The 24,071-nt window shown below is 41.2% G+C and overlaps 2 protein-coding genes across 6 annotated transcripts in view; one reads left to right on the top strand and one right to left on the bottom strand.

Moving 5' to 3' along the window:
• The first annotated feature begins 2,604 nt into the window (after window positions 1-2,604).
• GSTK1 (glutathione S-transferase kappa 1) lies at window positions 2,605-15,130 on the top strand. 2 transcript variants are annotated; one of them, XM_088138578.1, is made up of 9 exons: window positions 2,605-2,848; window positions 7,598-7,679; window positions 7,900-8,028; window positions 8,228-8,328; window positions 8,815-8,850; window positions 10,032-10,148; window positions 10,647-10,740; window positions 12,735-12,799; window positions 13,787-15,130. In XM_088138578.1, the coding sequence occupies exons 1-8, from the start codon at window positions 2,720-2,722 to the stop codon at window positions 12,776-12,778; spliced, it is 732 nt and encodes a 243-aa protein (XP_087994704.1). In that variant the 5' UTR covers window positions 2,605-2,719; the 3' UTR covers window positions 12,779-12,799; window positions 13,787-15,130. The 2 variants fall into 2 exon arrangements, with proteins under 2 accessions (XP_087994704.1, XP_087994703.1); XM_088138577.1 differs by having other exon boundaries at window positions 12,735-15,130.
• Window positions 15,131-16,118: 988 nt separating this feature from the next.
• LOC103055076 (rap1 GTPase-activating protein 1) overlaps window positions 16,119-24,071 on the bottom strand; it is a 58,842-nt gene continuing 50,889 nt past the window's right edge. For 3 of the 4 annotated variants that reach the window (XM_088138573.1, XM_088138571.1, XM_088138572.1), the window contains exons 19-24: window positions 22,033-22,149; window positions 21,641-21,770; window positions 21,441-21,543; window positions 18,453-18,538; window positions 18,256-18,325; window positions 16,119-16,325 (exon numbers count right to left, since the gene is read on the bottom strand). In XM_088138573.1, coding sequence (XP_087994699.1) covers window positions 18,302-18,325; window positions 18,453-18,538; window positions 21,441-21,543; window positions 21,641-21,770; window positions 22,033-22,149 — 460 coding nt within the window. In that variant the 3' untranslated portion in view covers window positions 16,119-16,325; window positions 18,256-18,301. The remainder of the gene's footprint in view (window positions 16,326-18,255; window positions 18,326-18,452; window positions 18,539-21,440; window positions 21,544-21,640; window positions 21,771-22,032; window positions 22,150-24,071) is intronic. The other variant, XM_025173898.2, reaches the window with a different exon arrangement.

Genomic DNA, 24,071 nt, shown 5'->3' with positions numbered 1-24,071 from the left:
GTGTATTCTGCCTTTATTACTGTAGTTTAAGGTAGGGAGCCTATGATCCAGGTAATTTCTCACCATTTTGCCCCCCTTCAGACTACAGGTAATCCTTGTTCAGCAACTGCCTCGTTCAACAATTATTTGCAGTTATGATGGTGAAGAAAAAGTAACATTGCGACTGGTCCTCACATTTACGACCTTCACGAGTCCATAAAGCAAAGGAAAGCTGAAGTAAGGTCATAAGGACAGTCGCGGTTTCATTTAGCAACTGCTTCACTTAATGACCAAGTTGTGGGGTCCCATTGTGGTCACTAAACGAGAACTACCTATAAGGCCCTTTTCCTCTCTGTAGTAAAAGTCTGCCCCTTGACCATACTGCTTCAAATGTTTCTGTGATAAAAATGAATGTTTTGCTTAGAATGATGTTTTTGTTTCAGACAATACCTGTTTTGATAACTGATGCACCATTTAAACAGTGGCAGAAGGATATATCTAAATTTGTGTGGCAGGGGAAGAAACACCAGTTAAATATAAGGTATTCCAAGATGCAGAGGAAAGAGGAGGATGGGGTTTACCTGACTTGAAATTGTATTTTGCAGCTTGTTGTTTGGTTTGGATGAAAGAGTGCGTGTTGCTGAGAAATAGAAGGCTTTTGGAATTAGGATGACACGACATGAAATTGGGGTGGAATGGATATTTGTATTTGATAAGGATAATGCTGAGAAGGGAAGGACCAGTGGGAAAAGGACCAGTCAGTTGTCAACAATCTATGATACACTACTGGCACTTTATCTGGGATGATGCTCATCTGGTAATGCGCCCTAGTAAAATTCTACTTTTCTTTTTACCATTTGAAGGATATTTGAAGATGTTCTTTTGATTTGCAATTCCAGGATTTAGAATTTAAATTTCAAGGGGGAGAAGAACATATCTTCCTCGGTATATCTAGGAATGAGAAAGAAATTAATCTGATTAACTTTTTAAGGTGAAGTTACCCAGTTTGCACTGAATGTGTATGCTGAGATCTGCTCTTGGCTGAATATTGTGAAGCAGTCTATTACTAAAAATACACACACAAGGGAAACTGTAAATGTGTAATAATGTATATTAGAAAAATACTAATAAACATGGTAGGGAAAAGTCCATTCCAAAATGCAATCCTTCAGAAAAATGCATACAAATGTTCAAACTTATCCTAAACTGAGGAATCAGGGACACCAGTCTTGTCCTGGTCATCAAGTAAGACCCTCCAGAATTTATCTTCACTGAAATCCAGAACAACCATAATATTCCATGTTTTGGTTCTGCCAAACTGTAGCCCACCCAAAACAATTTGGCAGTCTTGAGATACAATGTATTCATTTTGGGAATGAACTCATTTCAGTGTTTACCTGGTGAGCTGGTTCTACTAGGTGTACAGACACTGTACCATGCTTCTGGGGACCTTCAAGAGAACAAACACATCAACTCTTGCACAAGAAAAATGGGAAACAGCTTTAGAGGGCACTTAGAGTATAGCTGGAAGATTGCTTCTATGAAAGGGAGTAATAAAAGATCCCACACTGACCGCTTCATTCTCCTCCTCTGATGTTTCATTCTCTCTCACTGCACTACAACAGCTGGATGAAGAACGGGAAAGGGGCTGCGTCACGCAATACCCTCACATCTGATTGGAGAGGCCTCTGCTGAAGGAACACAAGCTCCACAGAATCACTGTCACAATCCTCAAAAGCTATTTGCCCATCCATGTGTTGAAGTCCACACATCTTCAAGTTGTCAAGGTTGAGAAACACTGGTCTAGTTTGATAAGAAAAAATGAATTCTTGCCTTGTGTTTTAATAGGAATATTCTTTATTCTGTTTTTAAACAGCCAGAACAAAACAAAAAAACAACCACCTGGTTTTATATTCCTTCCAGTCCATGAGCTACTTTGACCCAATCCAGCCCTCCAATTCCTTCCTCCAACCCATCTCCAGGTGACATGTTTTGTATCTGTGCACTGCTCAATTACAAACCAAGATGTAGGATTAGAAATCCCATGTTGTGTGACAACCTTTCAACCTTTCCTTAAAAGGTTTTCAGAGAATCAGCTGGAAGTTGAAGGACTCCCAATACAAACCAGCATGTCTTGGGGAATGTCCAAGCTTTGCATTATTCTGAGATAATATCTATACTTCAGCTATATCTATTTTATATGAACTTCATATTAAGGCTTTCTAACAAAGAAACCAAAGACTGAAGTTGCTGAGAATGATCAGTTAGAGGTCTGTAATACCTAAATACTTACAAAAGAGTATGACCATTAAAAATGTAAAGCTACAGTCCCAAGCACGATACCTAGCGAGTATTTCCCATTAAAGGTGGTGGGATTCCCTTTTCATCCTGCCATCACTCCACTCTGCAGTCTGAATCGGTATAATTGTACAACAGCTCCTCCTCCAGTTCTTTTTCCCTACCTCATGACTGGGAGCGAGGGATGATACCATAAAAAGATTTACCCTAGAAAGGTAAATGGAGTCACCCTTATCCAAGTGTGAGCGTATTAGCGCTTCCCTCCCAGCAAAGTCAGGTGTTTTTATTGCTGCCGCCGCCGCCCCCCACGTGACTTTTCCCTTCCTCCCACGTGCCGAAGGGAACCGCCGGAGGACACGGGAGTGGGTCGCACCCAGAAAGCAGCAGGAGAGGACGTAAAGTGCGTCTTTGGAGCTGTGTGTTTCCCTTTCGCTTTGCACGCATGTTAACTCGCAGGCTTTCCCCCCTCAACTTGGCTTTCCGACGGAGCATGGCTACGGCGCGCGAGAGCAAGAAGACGGTGGAGTGTTTCTACGACGTCATATCCCCGTACTCCTGGCTTGGCTTTGAGGTAAGAGCGCTGGGAAAAGCCGTGCTAAAGCAAGCCGCTCCCTCTCGCCTCGCGTCTTCCAGGCCAAGCAGAAGCTCGGCTGCCCAGAAGCCTTCCTGGGGGGCTTCCGTCCGATTTCCTGCCACGTTAGATACGATTTGGAGTAGGGTAGCAGCAATATTCGTAGTTTTCTTTATTATGCGCGTATAACTAAGCGCAGCGAAGACTTAGAAGAGTAACTCTGCAGTGCAAGAGAGATCCGCTCGGATTCCTGTACTGTGAATTGCAGCTTCAGATGACCAGAACTTTATTGTTTCAAAGTCCAGGGTCATGCTGTTGCTAATGTGGAAATGCAGGGCAGGGACACTGGCTGACGGCCTTTTGCAAACGGGACCTGCTTGTATCTGCAACTTGCAGCCTGGAGTGCGCCTCCTCTCTCCTTCCGTCAGCTGGGCCGTCCCCAAGAGACTTCATTTTAATATTCTTTGTTCCACCGTTTAACTATTTTTCTTAACAGTTACTATGTGTTGTTTGCTGTCTGTCCTGTTGCTGTCTCCAATAAGTTTGTACTTCTGCAACTTTGGAATTCCCCCAGCCCTGCAGAAAAGCCTCTGTAGCTCTTTGCCCTTGACAGAGGTTTGCAACTTCTGGATAATGTTCACTGTGCCATAAAATCCTCATCTGGAAATACTCTTAAGTTATTTCCTCCTGTACAGTTGTGTCCTGCTTCTCATATTGTCCCATTTTAAAGAATTACTAGGAACATTCTGGGAATGACCTAGTCAAAGTTGAGCACTTTCTATTTTGATCCATTTCTTAGCATCATCATCATCATCATGCTGTAATGAAAGGACTTGTAATAACAGCAGAAATGGTGGAGAAAAGAGCAAGGAAGATTAAGAATTGGACAGCACCAGATGAAGATGAACTGCATGGTCTTTGGTAGAAATATCTGACTGCTCTGTACCCACTCATTGCTAAGCAGTTTAACAACATACTGCAAGGAGGTGAAATTGAAGATTGGTTAACATCTGGCAAAACCTACCTGATAATGAAAGATTCAGTAAAAGGGGCAGCACCAGACAACTACAGGCCAATTACCTGCTTGCCAACAACTTTCCAATTGCTAACTGGTGTGGTAGCTGATGCAGTCCAACAGCATCTAGTTGAAAACAAGCTCTTTCCATCTGAGCAGAAAGGAAACTGCTGAAATAGCAAGGGACGAAAGATCAGCTCCTAACTGACAAGTTGATTTTGGAAAACTGCAAGAGAAGGAAGACCAACTTGAATATAGCTTGAATTGATTACAAGAAGGCATTCGACTCCTTGCCACATGACTGGATAATCAGGTGCCTAGAAATAACAGGAGTCATCAGTAACATCAGAAGCTTTGTGCAAAGATCAATGGCACAGTGGAAGACACGGTTGTTGGTCAGTGGCAATAGACTGGGAGAGGTTAATATCAAAAAAGGAATTTTTCTTTCAAGGAGACTCACTGTCACCGCTAATGCTTGTCATTGCATTGATTCCTCTGTCAACAATACTGAACAAGGCAGGCCATGGCTATCAAACATCAGAAACATCTGCTGGGTTATCGCAGCTCCTTTACATGGACGGTCTGAAGCTGTATGGAAAAAAACCATCTGAAGTGGAATCACTGCTCAACATTGTCTGAATATACAGCTAAGATACTGCAGTGGAGTTTGGACTGGACAAATGTGCCACCCTTACCGTCAACAGGGGAAAAATAATGAAAACTGAAAGAATCAAGATGTCCTATGGAAATAGCATCACGAGTCTGGATGAAGAAGATTACTATAAATACCTGGGCATCCTTCAGGCTGACAACATCAAGCACACTGAAGTCAAGAAGCAGGTTAGTAGTGAATACATCAGAAGAGTGAAGAAGATCTTAAAGTCCAAACTCAGTGGTGGAAATACCATCAAGGCGATTAACACCCAGGCAATTCCAGTCACTAGATACACAGCTGGAATAGTGGGCTAGATTCAAGCTGAACTAAAAGCCCTGGATAGGAAGACCAGAAAAATAATGGCAATGAATCATGCCCTTCATCCACACAGCATTGTTGACAGACTCTACTTACCAAGGAACATAGGTGGGCGTGGAATGTTGCAAGTACCCCAGGCAGTTGAAGAAGGAAAAAGGGCATTGGAAGAATATCTGAAGGGCAGTGCAGAAGATGCACTGAAGCTAGTACACCATGAAGGCTTACTAAATACCAAAGAGGCCAAACTGGCCTATAAGAAAGACCAAATGAAGAACAGAAAAGAGACACGGCAAGGCAAAATATTACATGGTCAGTACACACCCACCCACACAAAAAATAGCAAGCAAAGCAGATAAAAGCAAAACCTGGCAATGGCTAACAGCATGAAAGTTGAAGAAAGAGACAGAGGGGCTAATTCTGGCTGCACAAGACCAAGCCTTAAAAACAAATGCATATAAAGCCAGAATTGAGAAGACAGCAACAGACAGCAAATGCTGCCTCTGCAAAGAAGCTGAAGAAACAGTGGACCACCTAGTTAGCTGCTACAAGAAGATCGCACAGACAAACAGTGGCATGACAAAGTAGCCAATGGTGCATTGGAATATCTGCAAGACATACCATTTGCCTGCAAGCAAGAACTGGTGGGACCACAAAACATACAAAGTAATAGAAAATGAAGAAGCTAAAGTGCTCTGGGGCTTTAGAATTCAAACAGACAAGCACCTGCCACACAACACCCCAGACTTAACAATTGTTGATAAGAAAGACAAAAAAGTCTGGATAGCGGACATTGCAATACTTGGAGACAGCAGAATAGAAGAGAAAGAACTGGAGAAAATCACAAAATATAAGGACCTGCAAATAGAAGTAAAATGATTTTGGCAAAAGAAAGCAAAGATAGTACCAATAGTAATAGGTGCCTTGGGTGCAATCCCAAAACATCTGGAGCACCACTTGAACACCACTGGAATTGACAAAATCACCATCAGTCAATTGCAAAGGGCAGCTTTACTTGGAACAGCTTAGAACCTGCAACAATACATTTAGCATCATCAAACAACAACATCTGCCTATCCCAGATCCTTGGGAAGGACTTGATCAGTGGATAAAAGTGCCAAATCCAGTCTAAACATCTGGCTGACTGTGTGACCAGCTATAATATAATTATTATATTATATTATATTATAAAAATAACAATTTTTATTGGCATCATTGCTGTTGAAATCAATGGAACTTTTACTTGGTTGGATCATTCCTCTTTCTCTGAAGATTATCCCTGCTGGAATCTGTAGAAACTTAGGGAACTCCTGTCAGCCCTACAAGGTAGACTAGATCAAGAAACATCTCTGCTTCCTGTGACTTAAGCCACATTTATCTGTTCATGCCTTTGTAATAGATCTTCTCTCTGTCTGTCAAGGCCATCCTCTTTATAACTTCTGAACTTCACACCAACTATAGTTTTGACAAAACTGGATATATTCAAAATAAAAGTAGTTCCTGGATTTTTACACCAGGTCACCAAATGAATTTGGGATCTAGCTGCTTAGTCTCTGATGATTGGATGATCTTTTACTCATTCTGGCCTGCTGTGTCCATTTATATGACTCTTTTTCCTCACTCTTTCCTTCAAGAGTTTCTCTTAAATATAGAAACCTTGTCCAGTACAAAGATCATGACTAGCACATATGCACTAGTTGTGGTAGCATATAGACCCCAGGTGGGTTGATGGTGCTCTGGGGCCCCTCCTAGCTAGGAACTCTCGAGATGTGTTAGATTTCAGTGACCATAGTACTAAGGATAATTGGAGTTATCTTCTAAATCTTTTAGAACAATATTTTTACCCTTTCTTCTCCCAGGACCCCTTCCCACTTTTAAAAATTATAGAGGACCCCCAAAGAGCTTTTGTTTGAGTGGGTTATATTTATCAATATTAACTGTATTAAAAATTAAAATTGATGCATTTGCTGCTGCTACTGCTTCTCATGATTGTTTGATGGGATTTTAATACTGTATTATTTTTCAGCCTAGGCTGGCAAATAATTTTGATTTTGCGGACCCCGGGGAAGGTCTTGGGAGACCTCCAGGGGTTCCAGGACCACACTTTAAGGAACACTGATCTAGGGGGCCTCAGATAAAAGAGCTGATTGTTAAGTTTTGGAATTTATAGAATATATGTTTTCTCCTCCCCCATCTTCATCCCCAATTAATTCTGTGCAAAAGCATTTTTAAAGTAATAGCCACGTTTTGTGCTTAGTTCCTGTGATATTTTATTTTTACTGGATTTATCTCATAATAAAACCTACACCTGCTTTTCTATGTACATATTCTGGTAGTGTTGCCTATGAAGGTTCATGCCGAATGATAAACTCTTTGCTTCTGGAGTATCACCTTTAAATAGATGCATGTGGAACCAGTGTGGTGCAGTGCTTAAGGTATTGGGCTAGGGGCAGGGAGACCCGGGTTCTAGTCCACCCCAGCTATGGATATTCTAGTGACTTTGGGCCCGCCCAGCCCAGCCCACCTCGCCTCACAGAATTGTTACTGTGTGGAAAAATAGGAGGAAAGGGTGCTATGTATGCCAGCTTGAGGTCCTGAAAGAAAGGTGGGATACAAATCAAATAAAAAAAGTGCATTCATGACAGCTCTCTTTTCCTATTGCTAGAGCACACACACTCTTTTAACATCTAATCTTGCAGATGTTGCTTTCCGTTTTCTGATTTCTAGTTCTAAATAATTTTAATAATCCCCATCATCCCTGTAGATTATTTGCAGGTACCGTCCCATCTGGAATATAGATCTGCGTTTCCGGCCAGTTTTCCTTTCGGGGATAATGAAGGCAACTGGTAAGTACTTAATTGTTCAACTGATCTTAATTGAAGATTAGACACACTCCTGTACCAACTAGTTAGGATGTGATTTCTTGTGTCCAGTAAAACTGATGTAAGTGCCCAGTGTTCAGGTTTCTCCAGTCCCATGCAACTTTAGCTTCCCCTACTTGGATGGAGGAATGCAAAATTAAAGCCTTAATATTGAAATTGTGTGATCTGCTGTCTTTTGCTACAGGAAACCAGCCTCCAGGACTGCTTCCCAAGAGAGGAGAGTATATGCTGAGGGATATCAGACGAATGGCAAAGTATTGCCAAGTGCCACTGAGTTTGCCGAAGGATTTCCTAGGCTCTGTGATTGTGAAAGGTAATGAAGGAGATTGCTTTCTCCAAATTGGTGCCAGTTAGGCATTTTGGAGATGGTGGTTTCTACGCATCGGGAGGACATCAGGAAGTAGAAGGTCCAATGAGTCCTTTTAAAAGTAAGGGAGAGGGTGTGTTTGTCTCCCCATCAGCATTCATGCAGCTTCTCTAGCGCACCTTTGTGTGTCTCTCTACCTCCACAGGAAGTCTGCCTGCCATGCGTTTTATCACAGCTGTGGATATAGCAGAACCCCAGTTTTTGGAGCCCGTTTCTAGAGAACTTTGGATGCGCGTTTGGTCCCGGGTAAGTATTCAGATCGTGCAGACAACTGTGTCTCTCTAGGCATTTCTCTGTCCCTTCTGCTGATCTCTTTAGGATGCTTAGGTAAGAAAGTTGAAGCCACCTGAACGAGACTTGCACACATTTCAGCCAAGTAAGCCAAGTACAGACCTATATGGGGGCCTCCAGGAATTTAAGCATTGAAGTTGTTTCTGACCCCCAAAAACTGCGACAACAAATTGTTATGGGCATCTTTAAGACCAGATTAAATGAATAGGGCAGTCTGGAATTTCGGCCATACCTCACTTTTCTCTTCATTCCCTTGGTTTTGGGTAGGTTAGGTTAGGGAGATTGGCCTAGTGGTCCAATTTCATTTAGACAAAGAAAATGGCCATGGGGTTGTTGTTTTTTTCATCCGCTTGTTTTGTTTTCTTTCGCTTACTTACCTTAGTGTTTCCATGATTCATCTTATCCACGAGCGTTATTAATCAGTTGCTGTACTTTTTCCAGGATGAAGACATAGTTCAGCCAGAGAGTATATTGGCAGTAAGTTCCTGCTCCTCGTAATGCTTTTCTCCTACAAGGTGCCTGTTCTGTGGTTTGGATGCAAAGGGCTGGTCTGTGGAGGTCTGCTGGGTGGATAATTCTTCCATTTTGAGAGAAGTTTAAACTGCAGAGTTTTTAGAGGCCTTGCCTTCCCACTCTGCTGTCCTGCGTGTGGCACTCTTGTAGTGTGTAATTTGCTTTTGGGGCAGTATTGCTGTCAGGGAGGACTGTCCATGCAGAAGGGAACTTGTGTGGCTTTGTCCTCTTCCTCAGTCATGAACTCCTTGAAGGATCTAGAAGCGTTTTATTCTTTTAAATTAACAAATCAGGAGAAAATTATTTTATGACTAGTATTATCACTAGGTCTGACACATGGAAATGCAGTTTTCCTAGGCCTTAGACTGACTATTGAATCCCATGTGATCTGTAGCTTATTTTTCTAAAGTATTGTGTGCTGCTTAACTTACATAGGGGATGAGCTCAAGGTCAGTAATTGCTCTGCATGTCGAGGGTCTCAAATTCATTCCTAGGATCTCTAGGAAGGACGATCTCAGCCTCACACGCTGGAGAGCCCCGGAGAGAAGAGGAAAACCCTAGCTAGATGGACTAATAATCTTACTTGGAACAAAGAAACAGGAGGAATCTGGTAGTACCTTTCCAGGCAACAAATGTTATGAAAAGGCATAAACTTCCACGCGCTGCAGGTTATTTCATCAGACTTCATCATGAATTGCAGCACACAGAAGCTTATGCCCTTTCGTAACATTTGTTACTCAGAAAAGCTGGTAAAAGACTCCTGATTTTGGACTACCGTAGGTTGTCCTCTTAACGTTGGAGTAAAGAAAGAAGACTTATGTGAAAAAAGAGTGCACTGTCTATAGAGAACTTAACTACTTTAGTAGTTAAGAATAGAAGTTGTATCAATGCCAGCAAACCACAAGGAAGGTATTCCACAGGTGTTGAACAGTTTGAGTTGGGTCACAGTTTAGTACATCCCCTCTGTGCCGGGCATTTGCTTTCCAGTTCTATTAAGGAGTGTCAGTGTGGGGTATTTTTGCAAACCTCTTCTTTCCTTTAAAGTATCTCAGGTGGGTTCTGTGTCTCTCCGTATGGAAAGCTGCCTGAGGTTTTATCCAGTCAACTTGGGCTACGTGTTCTAGGATATCTGTCTTTTTTCTCAGGCTGCAGAGAAAGCAGGGTTGCCCTCAGGCAAAAGCCAGGAGCTTCTGAAAATGAGCAGCTCAGCTGAGGTGAAGAATCGCCTGAAAGAGACCACAGACGAGGCCCTGAAGTTTGGGGTAAGGGCCAACGTTTTGTGAAATATATCTGCCAGTCAGAGTCCTTTTCCAAAAAGATGATGTGGGGATTTGGGAAGCTGAACTCTTTAGCGCTCTGATGAGCAACTTTATTGGGTAATGACGTCACCTCAGAAGACTTCATCTGCAGAGAACCTTCTGGCTTTTATGCATCTTCCTAGCTATTATCCATGGCTGGCGTTGAAATATTGCTGCCAGATTTATGAAGAGCAGGGAAGATGGGCAGCCTGACTACCTATTACTTCCCATTGAGCGAGTTATTTCACAAAACTATTCCACGCACAGTAGATGCTGGCATCTGAAGTGGCGTGAAATCATGCACAAGATCTGTTTATTAGGAAATGCGGAATAAATGTGCAGCTACCTAACACAGAAGCTAACTGGCACATTTCAACTCTTTGGTTTGCGTCTGTTACCCTAAGCTGGTTAGATGAAGTACAATTTTCTTCTTACATCTTTGTGTTGGGTTTTCCCATGTAGGCATTTGGAGTGCCGTGTTTTGTTATCCAGATTGATGGAAAGCCCCAGCTTTTCTTTGGTTCAGATCGTGTAGAAGTACTAGGAAGTTTTTTGGGTGAGTGTTACTAATGTTTTTGTTGTTTGTTATTGAAGAGTTTTTTAGGCTCTACAGTGGACCAACACATTACAAAAGTGGGTCTTGTTTGTTTGCGGCTCCCATAAAAATGAAAAGGAGGAAAATGTTTTGCCACTGCCTTCTTCTGATTTTTTTTTTTTTTGACTTTCTAGTTTGTCCACAGCCCTAAATCCTGGTTAGCTTTCTCAGAACACCCAGGTTGGCTAGGTGCTGTCATCCAGCTGGACACCCTGTTACTTAAAATAGCTTTTTATTACTGTGCTCTGTCTCTGAGGACCTTAGAAGGCATATATAAGTCTTGTGAAAAGAAAGGGGAGAAAAATATTGTGTCTAACCAGAATTTACACTAAAAAATGCTAAATCCCCATTTTGTAAACATTATGGAAATGGGTTGTAACTTACCTTTTGTATAATTCTACTTTTGTTCTAAAGCTCATGAGAGAGGAAGAGAAAGGGAACTCAATTTTTTCCCTGACTATTGATGCTTTGATCCAAATTGCTTTCCACTCAGGAATCACTTTAGACAGCAAAAGTAAAGAGTCTGAATGGAACTTCACTGGGGCAAACCTGGAGCGGATAAACTTGGAGCAGAGAGCAATTTCTTTTCTAAACTGCCAACTTCCTTTACAGGGGGAGATAATCTATTTTGGTGTTTCTATAATTGAATTGACCTAATAGGGTTTTTTTTAGTGGAAATGTTGTTAAGGTTCCCCCTGTGCATTTTAATCTGGAAATACTGTTTGAATGCAGAAGGGTTTGAGTTGTCAGAAAGCAGTCTAAAATTGGGTGAGATGATGCAGAGTTTCAACTAGCCAACAGATAATCCTTTGGAGACACTAGAAGAAAGCTGCTGGAACATAGTGGCTAGAAACGTCCTCTGTCCAAAAGCATTTAAAATTCATTACAAAATTTTCCAGCTGAGACTATCAAACAGACTTGGTTTATCCATTGGTGTGGATCTAAGCCTCATTCATATGTTACTGCAACAGAAACACTCAACAAGTGAGCATTCTAGATACATTCTGCTCTGGGCTGAGATCACTCAAATGATGGCAGTGTCTTGCAGGCAGTTGTACATTGTGTAAATTTAATACCGGAGGATATGGATAGGATTAGGCTGACTTATGAATTCAATCAGGCTTTTGCGGGGGGGGGGGGGGGGGTTGGCTTTATAAGGTGGGGAGAATCCTTGCAAACTTGCTCTGAATTGAATTTATAAACAACCTTTTTGTAGAACTTGTACACCTGCCAAAAGAGAAGACATGTATAAATGTGATTTTTTGTGTGTGTTCACACTTTTACAATTGGATGTCTTTCCGTCATGCCAAAAACCAAATATGAAAGAACAGCACAAGTAGTAAAAGACAGGAAGTCCTCAAAGTGTCTGCAAAGTGCTTAAGTATAGATCAACCATATTTCAGATCTCAGAGCCTTCTTTTGCTTTGTAACAAAGTTCCTCTATTTCTTTAATTCTGGAGGAGTTTTCAGTACCTTTGATAAAAGTTCTGGGGTCTGAAATACTTTGGGCTGCACAATAAATACTTCTCAGATACTTAGAGGATCACCTCTCCATCTCTTTTTGTGTCTCCATACTGGTATTTTAGGGTCAGGGTTAGAGTAGATTAGAGTAGGTACAAATCATACCTTGGACTCAGGTCTTGGACCCAGTTGGGTAGCCTGGAATACTGAATCAAACTGGGTCTTGTGATGTAATGTATTGAATTTAACCAAATTTTGTATTGATAATTAGAGGTGTGTGTAATACTTCAAGCTCAAACCATTATTTATTCAATGCTCAAAATGCATTCTGACTTTGCTAGAAGTGTCCCAAGTTCCAAACGGCCCTTGGAACAGGGTTAGAACACTTCTGGTACGATCAGGACAACTGTTCTGTGTTTGAAAGGATGAACCTTTTAAGTCCTCTTTGGTCTTCTGAATTTGATTTTTTTGTCTGGTATCGATTTGCTTTGCAGGAGAGAAGTGGCTGGGGCCGGTTCCCGCATCTTCTAAGCTCTAGTTCTCAGGAGCAATGAGAAAAGTAAGCAACGTAGTACAGTTGTAGGCATCCTACCCTTCCTACTTCCACAAGATGACTGGCATTCGAACTGGCATAATATAAAACGTCATGATAGCTGCCTTCAAATACCATGCAACTGCACAGTTTACATGCATCTAAACCTAGAACATTTCTACATGAGTATTTTGCAACAGTTTTTCACACCATTATATAGGATTAAGCAAGTACTTAACTCTTCAGTTAGCTTTATGTATATAATCAAGTATCCAATACTGTTAGCTTACAATAGTAAGCCAATACTATTATCTCTATATTGATACATCCTGCTATACAGCAGCCATTCAGATGTCTGTGTGTACAACCAAACAAATGTGCATCCACTTTGGTGATTTCACATACTTTATTTGCTTTTGACTTTTTGCTTGTCTGTTCAACTGTTGAGCCTCCAGCACAGTAGCCTGGAGGAGGAGTGTAATGTACAAGAGGGTTGTCTGTACACCTTCTCTTTGGCTGGAGATCAGCAGGCATGCAAACTTTCAATCCCTCCTCTCTCCCCCCAACTGCCTGGTTAGGGTTATTGGTGAGGTTGTGCCAGCAATTTAGTTTCCTTCCATTTTGTGTGTACTTTGAGCAAATGTTGCTCCAGGATAGTCTCTCCCTCATACGCTAGAGGCTATCAGAAAGATCTGTATAGTCCACCTCCCCTTAGGCTTTCAGAGTGGAGAGTTATGGATAGGTAAGCCTGTATATATCCCTTCCTGCAAGCCACTGAGTGCCAGGACCTAGATGGTTCCTAAAGGTAATGCACCATATATTGTCATTTAACTGCAAAGGTCCATGAGTTCAGTTCCTGGTAGAATAACATCTGTCTACCTATAACTGATGATTCCCGGATGAAGGATGAAACCAGCAACATGGTGGTCAAGGTAACTGACATTCTCCTGTTGATCAGCCGGAGAGACAGCACTGATTGCCTTATGGTGTCCCTACCTGTTTTCTGTGTTTCAGTGTTTCATTGAAGATCATCACAGGTTGTCATCAAACTGGAGTAGAAACACTGCAGTGATTGGCTTATGGTGTTCCCTACCTATTTTCTGTGTTTCACTGTTTCATTGAAGATCATCACAGGTTGTTGTCAAACTGGAGTAAAATCACTGCAGTAGAAACGCTCATTTATTTGAAAGCTTGATTTCCAAGGCCAATTATGAGGGAGGGGGTGTCCATTAGAACACAAATTCCATCACTCATGGTGATTTATATCGTGTGTGGTATTGTCCTTGACCAAGTGGTGTAAATGATGTCATTTCCATAAATGAATGAGGCAAATTTCCCCATAAGGTTCAATGTAAATACGGCTAATCCACCCTCCGAATTTGGTCGCACCCCGAGGTAAATTTCCCCCATAAGGTTCAATGTAAATACGGCTAAACAGTTCTGAAACATATGCATTTTATTTTTAAACCTCAAAAACATGAAAAAAAGTACAGTACACAGTATGAAGAGGGAGGTGGGAAGGCAGTTATTGTCCCCCTCCAAAGGGACATCAGGGAGATCTCCTTCAGGGTTTTCCTCTCTTCTTTGCCTCTTAGCTGCAGGCTCAGTTCTGGGGAAAAACCTGTCTAAAGTCAGTTGCCAGCCTGGTCTGCATTTTCTTTGGAGCCATGCTGACAAGCACACCAAAAACCTTCCAAACGCCACAAAACATACCACAAGCCTCACCGAACGTCTCCTTGTTACTGCGATCTCGCCCACAGGAAGCCGCGACCGCGTGGCGGCAGGGAAAATGGCCATAGATCAGGTTCATAACTCGAGGCGGAGTTTGCAAGTAGAGGTAAATTTTTGGGGCCGGAGCTGGTCGTATGTCGAAAAATTCGTAAGGAGGGGCGTTCGTAACTAGAGCTACCACTGTACCTACAGCTGAAGAATGGATATTGAAATTAATGGTGGAGATGGTGAAACTGACTACTTTGCTCAAAGAGAAGACACTGTCTAGCTTTGTTTCTAATTGGAAACCACTCAGATTTTTTGCTTGACACTCAAAAAAATGCAATTTTGATCTTGGGATTTGATGATTGATATTATACTTATAGAAATATCTTGTACAAATTATATGTATTATTGAAATAGATCAATTTTAGGACTTTCTTGAATATTACATCAAAAACTATTTTTCATTATGTAAACTTTGAGATAATAGAATAAGAGGCAAATATATCTTACATTAATACCTGTACCAAGGAAAGTCAGAAGCTACTCTTTCTTTTGTCCTTTTGTCTTTTTTCTTTCTTTCCTTTTTCTTGATTTTTCTGTATTTTAACTTTTTGAAAATATAATAAATTTTTTTTAAAAGAACCCTGATTTACATAGAAGATAAGGGGAAATTGGTGGCAAGTAGTTTTAGTTTAATGTCAATTGGTAATCTGTCAAGTCTATTCTCATTTGTGAATGGTAACTATTAGGAGTTTCTTTAATGAAGAGCATGTGAAATCAGCCCTAGGACTATAAATATAATAGTGATATTAAAATAGCTTCTTACATTCAACAGTTGTTAAGAGCCAGGGATAGCAGAGCTGTTATGTTGTGACACAGACTTTGAGAATGTTTCTTACAGGTTCTGTTCAAATAATGCAAACCATGTTATTGTATTTAAGAGTTTCTATCAAGGCATAATTTGCTGGAATACATTTCTGCTAGGGTTGATGAACTCCCATACTTCAATAGTTTAGCTGAATATTTATCAACTAAGTTACAGATCACTCTGATTCCAGGCCTCCTCCTCTGATACAGGAAACTGATGTTTGTTAGCTTTAAAGAGAAACCACAATAGTGAATTGGTCACAGTAGTCTTTTATTGCAAGCCCAAGACACCACAGACATAACAAGCATGGACAAGGAGTCAAAGATTCACATTTACAGGTTTTGGTTCTTGATGGCACAAAGACTCAGGGAAGAGGGTGGCAGTGGTACAGTGAAATATTTAACATCTGGGGGATCTCATGAATAGTGAAACAAATATTAAATGTCATACACACATGCTTTTTGGCACCGTGTGTCCTGCCTATGCTGCATAATGCACCTCTGATGTTTTGCTTATGAACCAGGTATAATCCTGGGAGCTCTAAGATATACTCCTCCTAAGTTCTTGAGGTCTTCATGCTGAAGAAGGAACACAAATACAGCCTTTCTGAAAGGGGCCTGTAGGACACCCACATCCTTCAAATGGGATCTTGGATATCCAAATTTTAGCTGTAATAACAGAAAAAAAGCACTCCTCTTGTTTGCTTCTAAAGCTATGTCAGATGGGAGGCCCCCCGTCTTTTTTTTTTTTTTTAGATCTAGATTGGTTCTGCCCTCCTGAGGTTGCTGAACTGGAATGATACATATGGGTGAGTAAAATGCCACATTTGGACTCTGATTCCTGACTGCCTGTGGTGCAGCTGTCACTGAATGAAGCAGAAGGGCCAGGTCAGGTGTTTCTGGGAATCCAGCATCATTTCCTCCGAATTCCAAAGTGAACTGCTGTGAGTTCTCACTTCAGCAGCAGATCCTACACACAGAGAAAAGATGAAGATAACTTCAAGAATCAACTGATGGATAGATGTGGTCACTAGATATTGAAGGGACATTTTCCTCCTATACTTCAGCTGAGATGGATAAGCTTAATGAAGAGAAACCATCTCAGCTATGAATGGCCATATAGCTAAGTCTTACACCATTCAGCATAGCAATTGGGAAGCCAAAACATCCTTTTCAGCATCCTCCATAAAGAATGACCACTTGTAAATAAATGCATGGTTGGGTGAATAAAGCTTCCTATAAGGTGGCCTATTTTACATTTGTGGTTTTGAAAATAACAGTCCTGGAAAACAGTCTGGTAATTGACCAAGCTGAAGAAACCTGTGATGTGGTACCTATAATGTTCAAGTACAACCAGAGAAATCTGGATTAAAACTGCTAGTAGACCTTGAGGTTTGCTGGGCAACCTAGGCTCAGTAACCAACTCACCCTACTCAATCTCACATGAAGGCTGTGAGTAAATACAAGGAAACAACCACACAGATTGCTCAAAAGCTTTTCAGAATACTTATTCCATTGCAGAGGATATGGTATTCTACAAAATAAGAATAGGGAAGCTACAAGAAACTATAACCTTGTATTTTATAAGGATAATGCTGAGAGGGAAGTCACAACTCCACTGGGAATGGTTTGGTGAAACTTTTTAAACATAGCTTTAAATTACAAGTTACTAATCAGTTTTGTTGGGTCAGTTTGAAAAAGTGAGCTAATACTGCCATATGACATTTGATCACTCAGAAAAGTGACCAAACTTGGAACAACCAATGATTTTCAGAAGCTATATGAGAAATGCAGGAAAGATTTTCAAATGAGTATAGTAGACTTAAGTAAGGCTTATCCTTAAGAGATCTTCTGTGAACTCCATAAAGCTGCGGGTAACAAGTAGATGACAATGGTCAACCAGAGCTGAGTTCAGAGGGTTGCCTATTAATTGCTGTAACATCTTTTGCCTTATGAAGCTGTCAGAATAACTTGATAACTTGATATCTATTCAGCACTCAAGGAGCTTAAAACATGTCTTTCTGCTATGCTCAGGGGACAAGTAAAGTTTCATCAGTGAAATGTGTTACAAAGACATTATGACTAATGAAGCAGCAGCATATTTTCATTCAAAAGTCCCCTCACCCCTTGGGAACTTTCTTCTCTCTCCCCCAATCTGGACCCATTTCACACCTTCTTGGAAAATAGTAATCCACAATGGATGAACACCTACCAATGACAGTGAAAAAGCAGAAGTAGACAGAAACACATACACAAAACTAGCCAGTGAGCCAAGAGATGATTCAGCAAATAATAAGTCACAGCAATGCAAGGAGATGGGCCGGAAAAGGGCACTGTGGGGATCAAGAGGATATTAAGGAGTTAGCCAAGAGACTGAACTTGATAGATACAGGTAGTCCCCAGTTTAAGAACAAGTTCGGTTCCCAAGGTCTGTCCTCAAATTGAATTTGTATGTAAGCCAGAACAGTATTACTGTATAATGCTGTATAAGCAGTATTGTGTAATGAACACGAATCATTGTGTATTTTAGTCAAATTTGGCTACAATAGGCTCTGTTCTTAACCATGGGTCATCCTTAAACTGGGTGTTCTTAACCCAGGGACTACCTGTGCATGGAAGTGTGTTAACGAACTATGTTGGGCAAGGACAGAGTGGCTGCCTTAAAAAATGTTCCAAATTGTTGTGGGTTGAAAAAAATGGAGACTTGGAAAGTATTATAGGACTAAAAAATATACAAAACCAACAAACTTTACTTTTGACAGCATCTGGCTCTGTTTTTCAAGTAGGAAAGATATGTAGAGAGTAGCAAAGATAACCAATTCTCCTTCTATTACTTTTTCCCTACGTGCCCTTATCCCCCTGTGTCCTAGGGCTTTGAGACCCCCTAGGAAGCAGATTACCTGTGAATTACCCAGCATGCACTGAGATACCCCTCCAGCGATGGCATCACACACAGCATAAAATGGAGGCCTGTGGAACAAGGAAGTGGCAGTTTCTTTAACGTTCTTCTCCTTGCCCTGATTCCCTGTGTATGAAGAACCCACAAATCACCTCCCTGCCTGAATTTCCTATATGCATAAAAAGTATAAAAACATACTGGACTGTAACGTTGAGCATCGACTTTACTGCTTTTTCCCTTTTCCATGGAACCTGCAGCATTGCTAGAAGGGAGCAGCTGAGTTACTGAAAGGAACCAAGCACAAAACAAGAGTACGTTACATCAAGATATTCTGGGGGCACTCAGCAGTGACTGGAAAAAGTTTGAATGGGAACACGATCAGTCAGTTGTCAACAACCTATGATACACTACTGGCACTTTATCTGGGACAATGCTCATCTAGTAATGCTCCCTAGTAAAATTCTACTTTTTTTTTTCACCATTTGGAGATGTTCTTTTGATTTGCAATTCCAGGATTTAGAATTTAAATTTCAAGGGGGAGAAGAACATATCTTCCTTGGTATATCTAAGAATGAGAAAGAAATTAATCTGATTAACTTTTTAAGGTGAAGTTACCCAGTTTGCACTGAATGTGAAATAATGTATATTAGAAAAATACTAATAAACATGGTAGGGAAAAGTCCATTCCAAAATGCATTCTAGCAGCCTTCAGAAAAATGCATGCAAACGTTCAAACTTATCCTAAACTGAGGAATCAGGGACACCAGTCTTGTCCTGGTCATCAAGTAAGACCCTCCAGAATTTATCTTCACTGAAATCCAGAATGACCATAATATTCCATGTTTTGGTTCTGTCAAACTGTAGCCCACCCAGAACAATTTGGCAGTCTTGAGATACAATGTATTCGTTTTGGATTCAAAACAAAATACAGTTTGTGGCTTATGTATGCCCCTACTTTTAAGTAACATATAATGATCTCAGGTGGTGGCAGTGCCTGACCAATCTTGTCTGAGATTGGGTCGTACCTGCTTAGTACCTGGGCTAGAGACCACCAGAGATTTGTAGGGCTGTAGACTAGGCTAGGAAGTTGAGAAAACTTCCTGGAAGAAGGCAGTGACAAATTACTTCTACACTACTTCAAGCAAACAGCATGGATATGTCCATGTACTAATCAAAAGTCAAGCTTACTCAAAGGAGCCTTGACTTGGTTAATGTGTAATGGGTGGGGGAATGCGTCCAAGGAAATATTCTTGGTGCTGTACTTCAGCAGGTTTCTACGTTCAGTTGATTGCATCCCACACTAATAGCCACCTTGGTTATAAAGTTAGGAGAAGCATCTAGAATAATCATAAGCCCAAAATTAGTGGGAAGAACAGTTACACTTTTAGCAACTTATGGCAGAAATCAAGGCCACTTGTAATTGGATCCAATATTGTCACAGGGCTTCTCTGGGGTGATTGACATTGGCTTATGGTTTGCAGATATACTAGCTTGACCATACTGTAGAAGAAAGGAATCCATGCTATCTGGAGGGATGACTGTGGGAGAGAAACAAGCTGGTGAGCATTGGAGGAAGACTGATGCCAGCTGGTCACTCTATTCAGTTTCAGGAGAAAGGTCTAGAAAGGAAACCTAAAAAGTGGCCTATGGCAAATTTCCTGATTTCCTGTTCATACAGAGGGAATGTGAAAGGATCAATAAAAAGCTCCTGACTGAATCTGAAGTCATCTTACTCTTTAAGATACACTCCCAATTGGTCAACCTTCTGTGGCCCTTCAGTCCTTCAAGATGCTCCTTTTTTTGGGGGGCGGAGTGGTCCTTTATCATTTCCTTTCTAAATAAATGTTGCGCTCCCCCCAACCTCTGTGCTTTCTTCTTTCTTGCCTGAATGCTAGTATAGCTTATTTTGGGGGGGGGAGGGGGAAGGGGAAATTCTGAGCTTACATAATTAATAATAAAGCCATTTCTGTCGTAAAATTCTGAGAATTTGGTGATGCTAAATGTGAGCTCAGCCTGGTTTCACCCTAGCTTTAGAAACTCACATAGCTCACAGTTAGGTGCTGAATGCCATTAAGAGAGATCTAGGAAAAAATAGTCACAGTCTGTACATCCACCTCCTGGGGGAGAACACCCATTTGACATCCAAGGTAGTTTCAGCCCCCAAACCAGGTCAAAAATTATGCTGAAATTCATTTAAATAAATGGTTTCATCCAGAAATACTGGAGACCAAGATGTTAATACATTCTGAAACACTTTCATATAAGTTGATTATAATTCAGTTGGGTACTGAAATTAAAAGACTGCACCATCTTTTATTAACTACCTTTAAGATCCATCCAGACAGATTTCTCACATCTTGGACCAACTAGAACTAGCAAGGGTCAAGCATACACATTCCATTTCTGTTCTCTAAGTAGCCTCTCCATGTCCTCAGCTGAACAAGTGAAAAAAAGTTTCCATTCAATTCTACCAGCTAGAACCACTACTGTATCCATTCTAGAAGATGGTAAAAATATTTAAAATCTTTCTGAAAACTCTACTGGTAAACATCTAATGTAGCTGGTTGACAGCAGGTTTAGAAATTGTAATACTTCACATAATACATTAAATAAGTTACAGTGTTTGCTGTCACATGATGTTCTTTGGGCCAAGTGAGCAATAGTCAAATGCAGTCACAAGCTTACAGTATCTCTGTTTTAAAAAAGGAGGGGTCCCACTCAATATCAGGACTGGGGGGGGGATTAATGCTGTGCATCTGTGCCATTTTCTCATCTGCCATTTACTCTAGAAGGGAAGCTGATCATTGTAGAATAGCTGAATCATCAGGGATAGAACTTTACTCATAATGCTTCCCCTCCCAGTTGATCAACCTTCTGTGGCCCTTCAGTCCTTCATGGTGCTCCTTTGGGGGGGGGGGGAGAGTGGTCCTTTAGCATTTCTTTTCTAAATAAATGTTGCGCTCCCCCCAACCTCTGTGCTTTCTTCTTATGCATGGGTTTTGATTACATTTCTCTCAGGGAGGGCCATCAACACAGAAAACTCCCTAATCCGCATGATTCACTACCACTGCAGTGTGGGATGGTACAGGCCAGTTACAGTTTTGTGACAACACCAATTATGTAAAAGGAATCTATTAATCCTGCCTAGCAGATCTGCCCTAGGAATGAACTCATTTCAGTGTTTACCTGGTGAGCTGGTACTACTGGGTGTACAGACACTGTCATCTAACCATGCATTCTGAACCAGGGAATCCTGCTTCTGGGGACCTTCAAGAGAACACATCAACTCCTGCACAAGAAAAATGGGAAACAGCTTTAGAGGGCACTTAGAGTATAGCTGGAAGATTGCTTCTACGAAAGGGAGTAATAAACAATCCCACACTGACCGCTTCATTCTCCTCCTCCTCTGATGTTTCATTCTCTCTCACTCCACTACAACAGCTGCTCACGTTGGATGAAGAACGGGAAAGGGGCTGCATCACGCAATACCCTGATGTCTGATTGGAGAGGCCTCTGCTGAAGGAACACAAGTTCCACAGAATCACTGTCACAATCCTCAAGAGCTATTTGCCCATCCTTAAGATTAATCTTCCCTTCTGATAAAGTCACCCTATGTAGCATAGCAATCTTAATTGCTGCATCTGATGCTCCCTGGTCCTCTAGTAGATTGGAAAAAGTGTCTTCCCTAGTAACATTGGTGAGTGCAATGATTATATTCTGCTGAAATAATCTCAAGTCTTCCCTCCTCCTGCCATATGATCTTTCACATTCAACTCACTTGCTCTTCCTGTTGGGGAATTCTGGTGAACTAGGACTGGAAGAACCATCTGATTTGAGATCAAAGAAGGGTCCAGGACTCTCCAATACCTTCTGTATCCTTTCAGCCACATCTTTGCTAGAGAGAAAAGAATAACTGTTTATTACAGAGAGAGGAGCCCTTCTATGAAGTCTGCAACATTCACGACTAACCTTATAGATTCTCCAGAAGTTCTAATCTCCAGAACAGAGATCGGTCCTTTCCCACAAATCCAACTACTTTTTATAGTCTTAGGATCCCCAGTGTAGAACATGGAATACCAGGATGTTCTGGACAACCCTCTTGGAACTTGTCAGATTCATTGCCCCATATGACTGCTAATAAATAAATAATTAAATAAACAATGGGAAGTTGGCTAGCTGTAAACCAAAATATCAATCTCCTGCATATTTTTTACTTCCAAAAGTGCCTCTGGGCACAGTAGAGTTTCTCAGAAAAATGATGGGCTTCCGCAACTCAGTGCTTGTTCAGAAGTGGATCCTTGCCCAGAAAAAGGACAAAGATAAGCAGGGCTTATAGAGAGTGCCTGGTTTTGTGGTGGTGGTGGTTAGGGGAGGCAGCAGTAGTACTCTGATAAATCGGTCCTTTGAAAGGGGTTAAATTTCCCTAGCAGCCATCATGTGAATGAGTAAGCCTCCCAGCTGCCATTTTGCAAAAGCACTTCTAATATGATAAATTTCTGAAAGCGCCCACAACAGCAAAAAAACTCTTCTTACTTGTTCTTTTCCAGAGTATTTAAATTTTTTTTCATTACAATTATCTTCCCAGTTTGTTGTAAACCCTATGTCCCTAGATTGGGGCTGAGAAATGTTTTTATGGCTGAGAGCTGCACTATTTTTTAAACATACATACATACATACATACATACATACATACATACATACATACATACATTATTAAATTTGCATGCTGCCCATATCCCGCAACAAGTGACTCTGGGCGGCTCACAATTAAAATTATGCTTCAGGTTACCAGAAGCCATGGGCTCATGAGAGTTATGTCCCTCCCAGTTTTTTGTTTAGATAAAGAAAAATACATGTGGACCCCGGCCCACGTTGTATTTGTTTGGACGGCGACTGATCAATTGATAGATTGATTTACGCAATGCATAATTCAACTTTGGAATTTGCTACAATGAGATGTTATGCTGGCTACTGGCTTGACTGGCTTCAAATAAGGGTTGGACTCATTCATGGAAGTCATGGGGATCAATGGCTATTAGCTTTGAGGGCAGTGTGATTGCCTCTGAAAGCTGTCTGCTGGGAGACTAGTGGGCTTCCTTCTGTAGGTGGTTGGCAACCTTAAGAAACAGACTGCTTAAGTCCTTATTCCCATGTTGTCAGAGCTCTTTAGCAGTTCTTTTGGAGGTAAGCCAATTATATTCCTGCTCAGCTCTAGCACAGGAAGAAAGACTGCAAAGATAGTATTGTGATCTCAGGAGACAGGCTGCTGTGTTGCCTATTCGTACTGATATTTACTTTAAAGCAACTACAGCATATGCTAAATTTAATGTAAGCCTAACTGAAAATATACAGTTTTGCTTTTCTTCCTTCAGAAAAGTCACTGAACCCACATAGATTTTTCTTTGTAGGAAGAAAACAAGTTCCCTGAGTTTTGCATTAAAGCAAGAACAAATTCTCTCCAGAAATACTTTTTGGATCTCCTGTCAAACCTAACATGAGTTGATGATTCTTTCACTTTGCAAAAGGTACATTATTGTTGCCACATCTGCCAGCCCAGCAGGAATTGGTTCTACCCTGGGTCCTCCTCCTTATCCCTCTTGACCAGTTGTTGGATTTTATCCTAGATCTTGCCCAGCAGGGAACCAAATTAACTTCATTCCCCAAACACCATTCTGCACACACCAACAGGTATCAGCAAGGGTGGAGGCAAGGAAAGTGTGGAGGTGAACAGCCCAGTTACTTGAACCATGAGCTTTCTGCTCAACCATAGCCTGCTGGCCTCTATCACTTCCTTGGAGGAAGAGGAAAAATTTAATC

The sequence above is a fragment of the Python bivittatus genome, unplaced genomic scaffold (genome assembly GCF_059951505.1).
Source record: "Python bivittatus isolate LINGU-HERP-01145 unplaced genomic scaffold, Pbiv_v1 ctg000270_np1212, whole genome shotgun sequence".
NCBI classification, from domain to species: Eukaryota; Metazoa; Chordata; class Lepidosauria; order Squamata; family Pythonidae; genus Python; species Python bivittatus.
The sequence above is the reverse complement of the archived record's forward strand: the minus strand, read 5'-3'. Positions and strand labels throughout refer to the sequence as shown.

What these genes read in the sequence shown, in the direction of transcription:
- GSTK1 (XM_088138578.1), top strand. Translation starts at nt 2,720, where the DNA reads ATGTTAACTCGCAGGCTTTCCCCCCTCAACTTGGCTTTCCGACGGAGC. An exon ending in AGGCTCTGTGATTGTGAAAG is followed by an intron (nt 8,029 to 8,227) that starts GTAATGAAGGAG and finishes CTACCTCCACAG; the next exon opens with GAAGTCTGCCTGCCATGCGT. An exon ending in ACGAGGCCCTGAAGTTTGGG is followed by an intron (nt 10,149 to 10,646) that starts GTAAGGGCCAAC and finishes TTTCCCATGTAG; the next exon opens with GCATTTGGAGTGCCGTGTTT.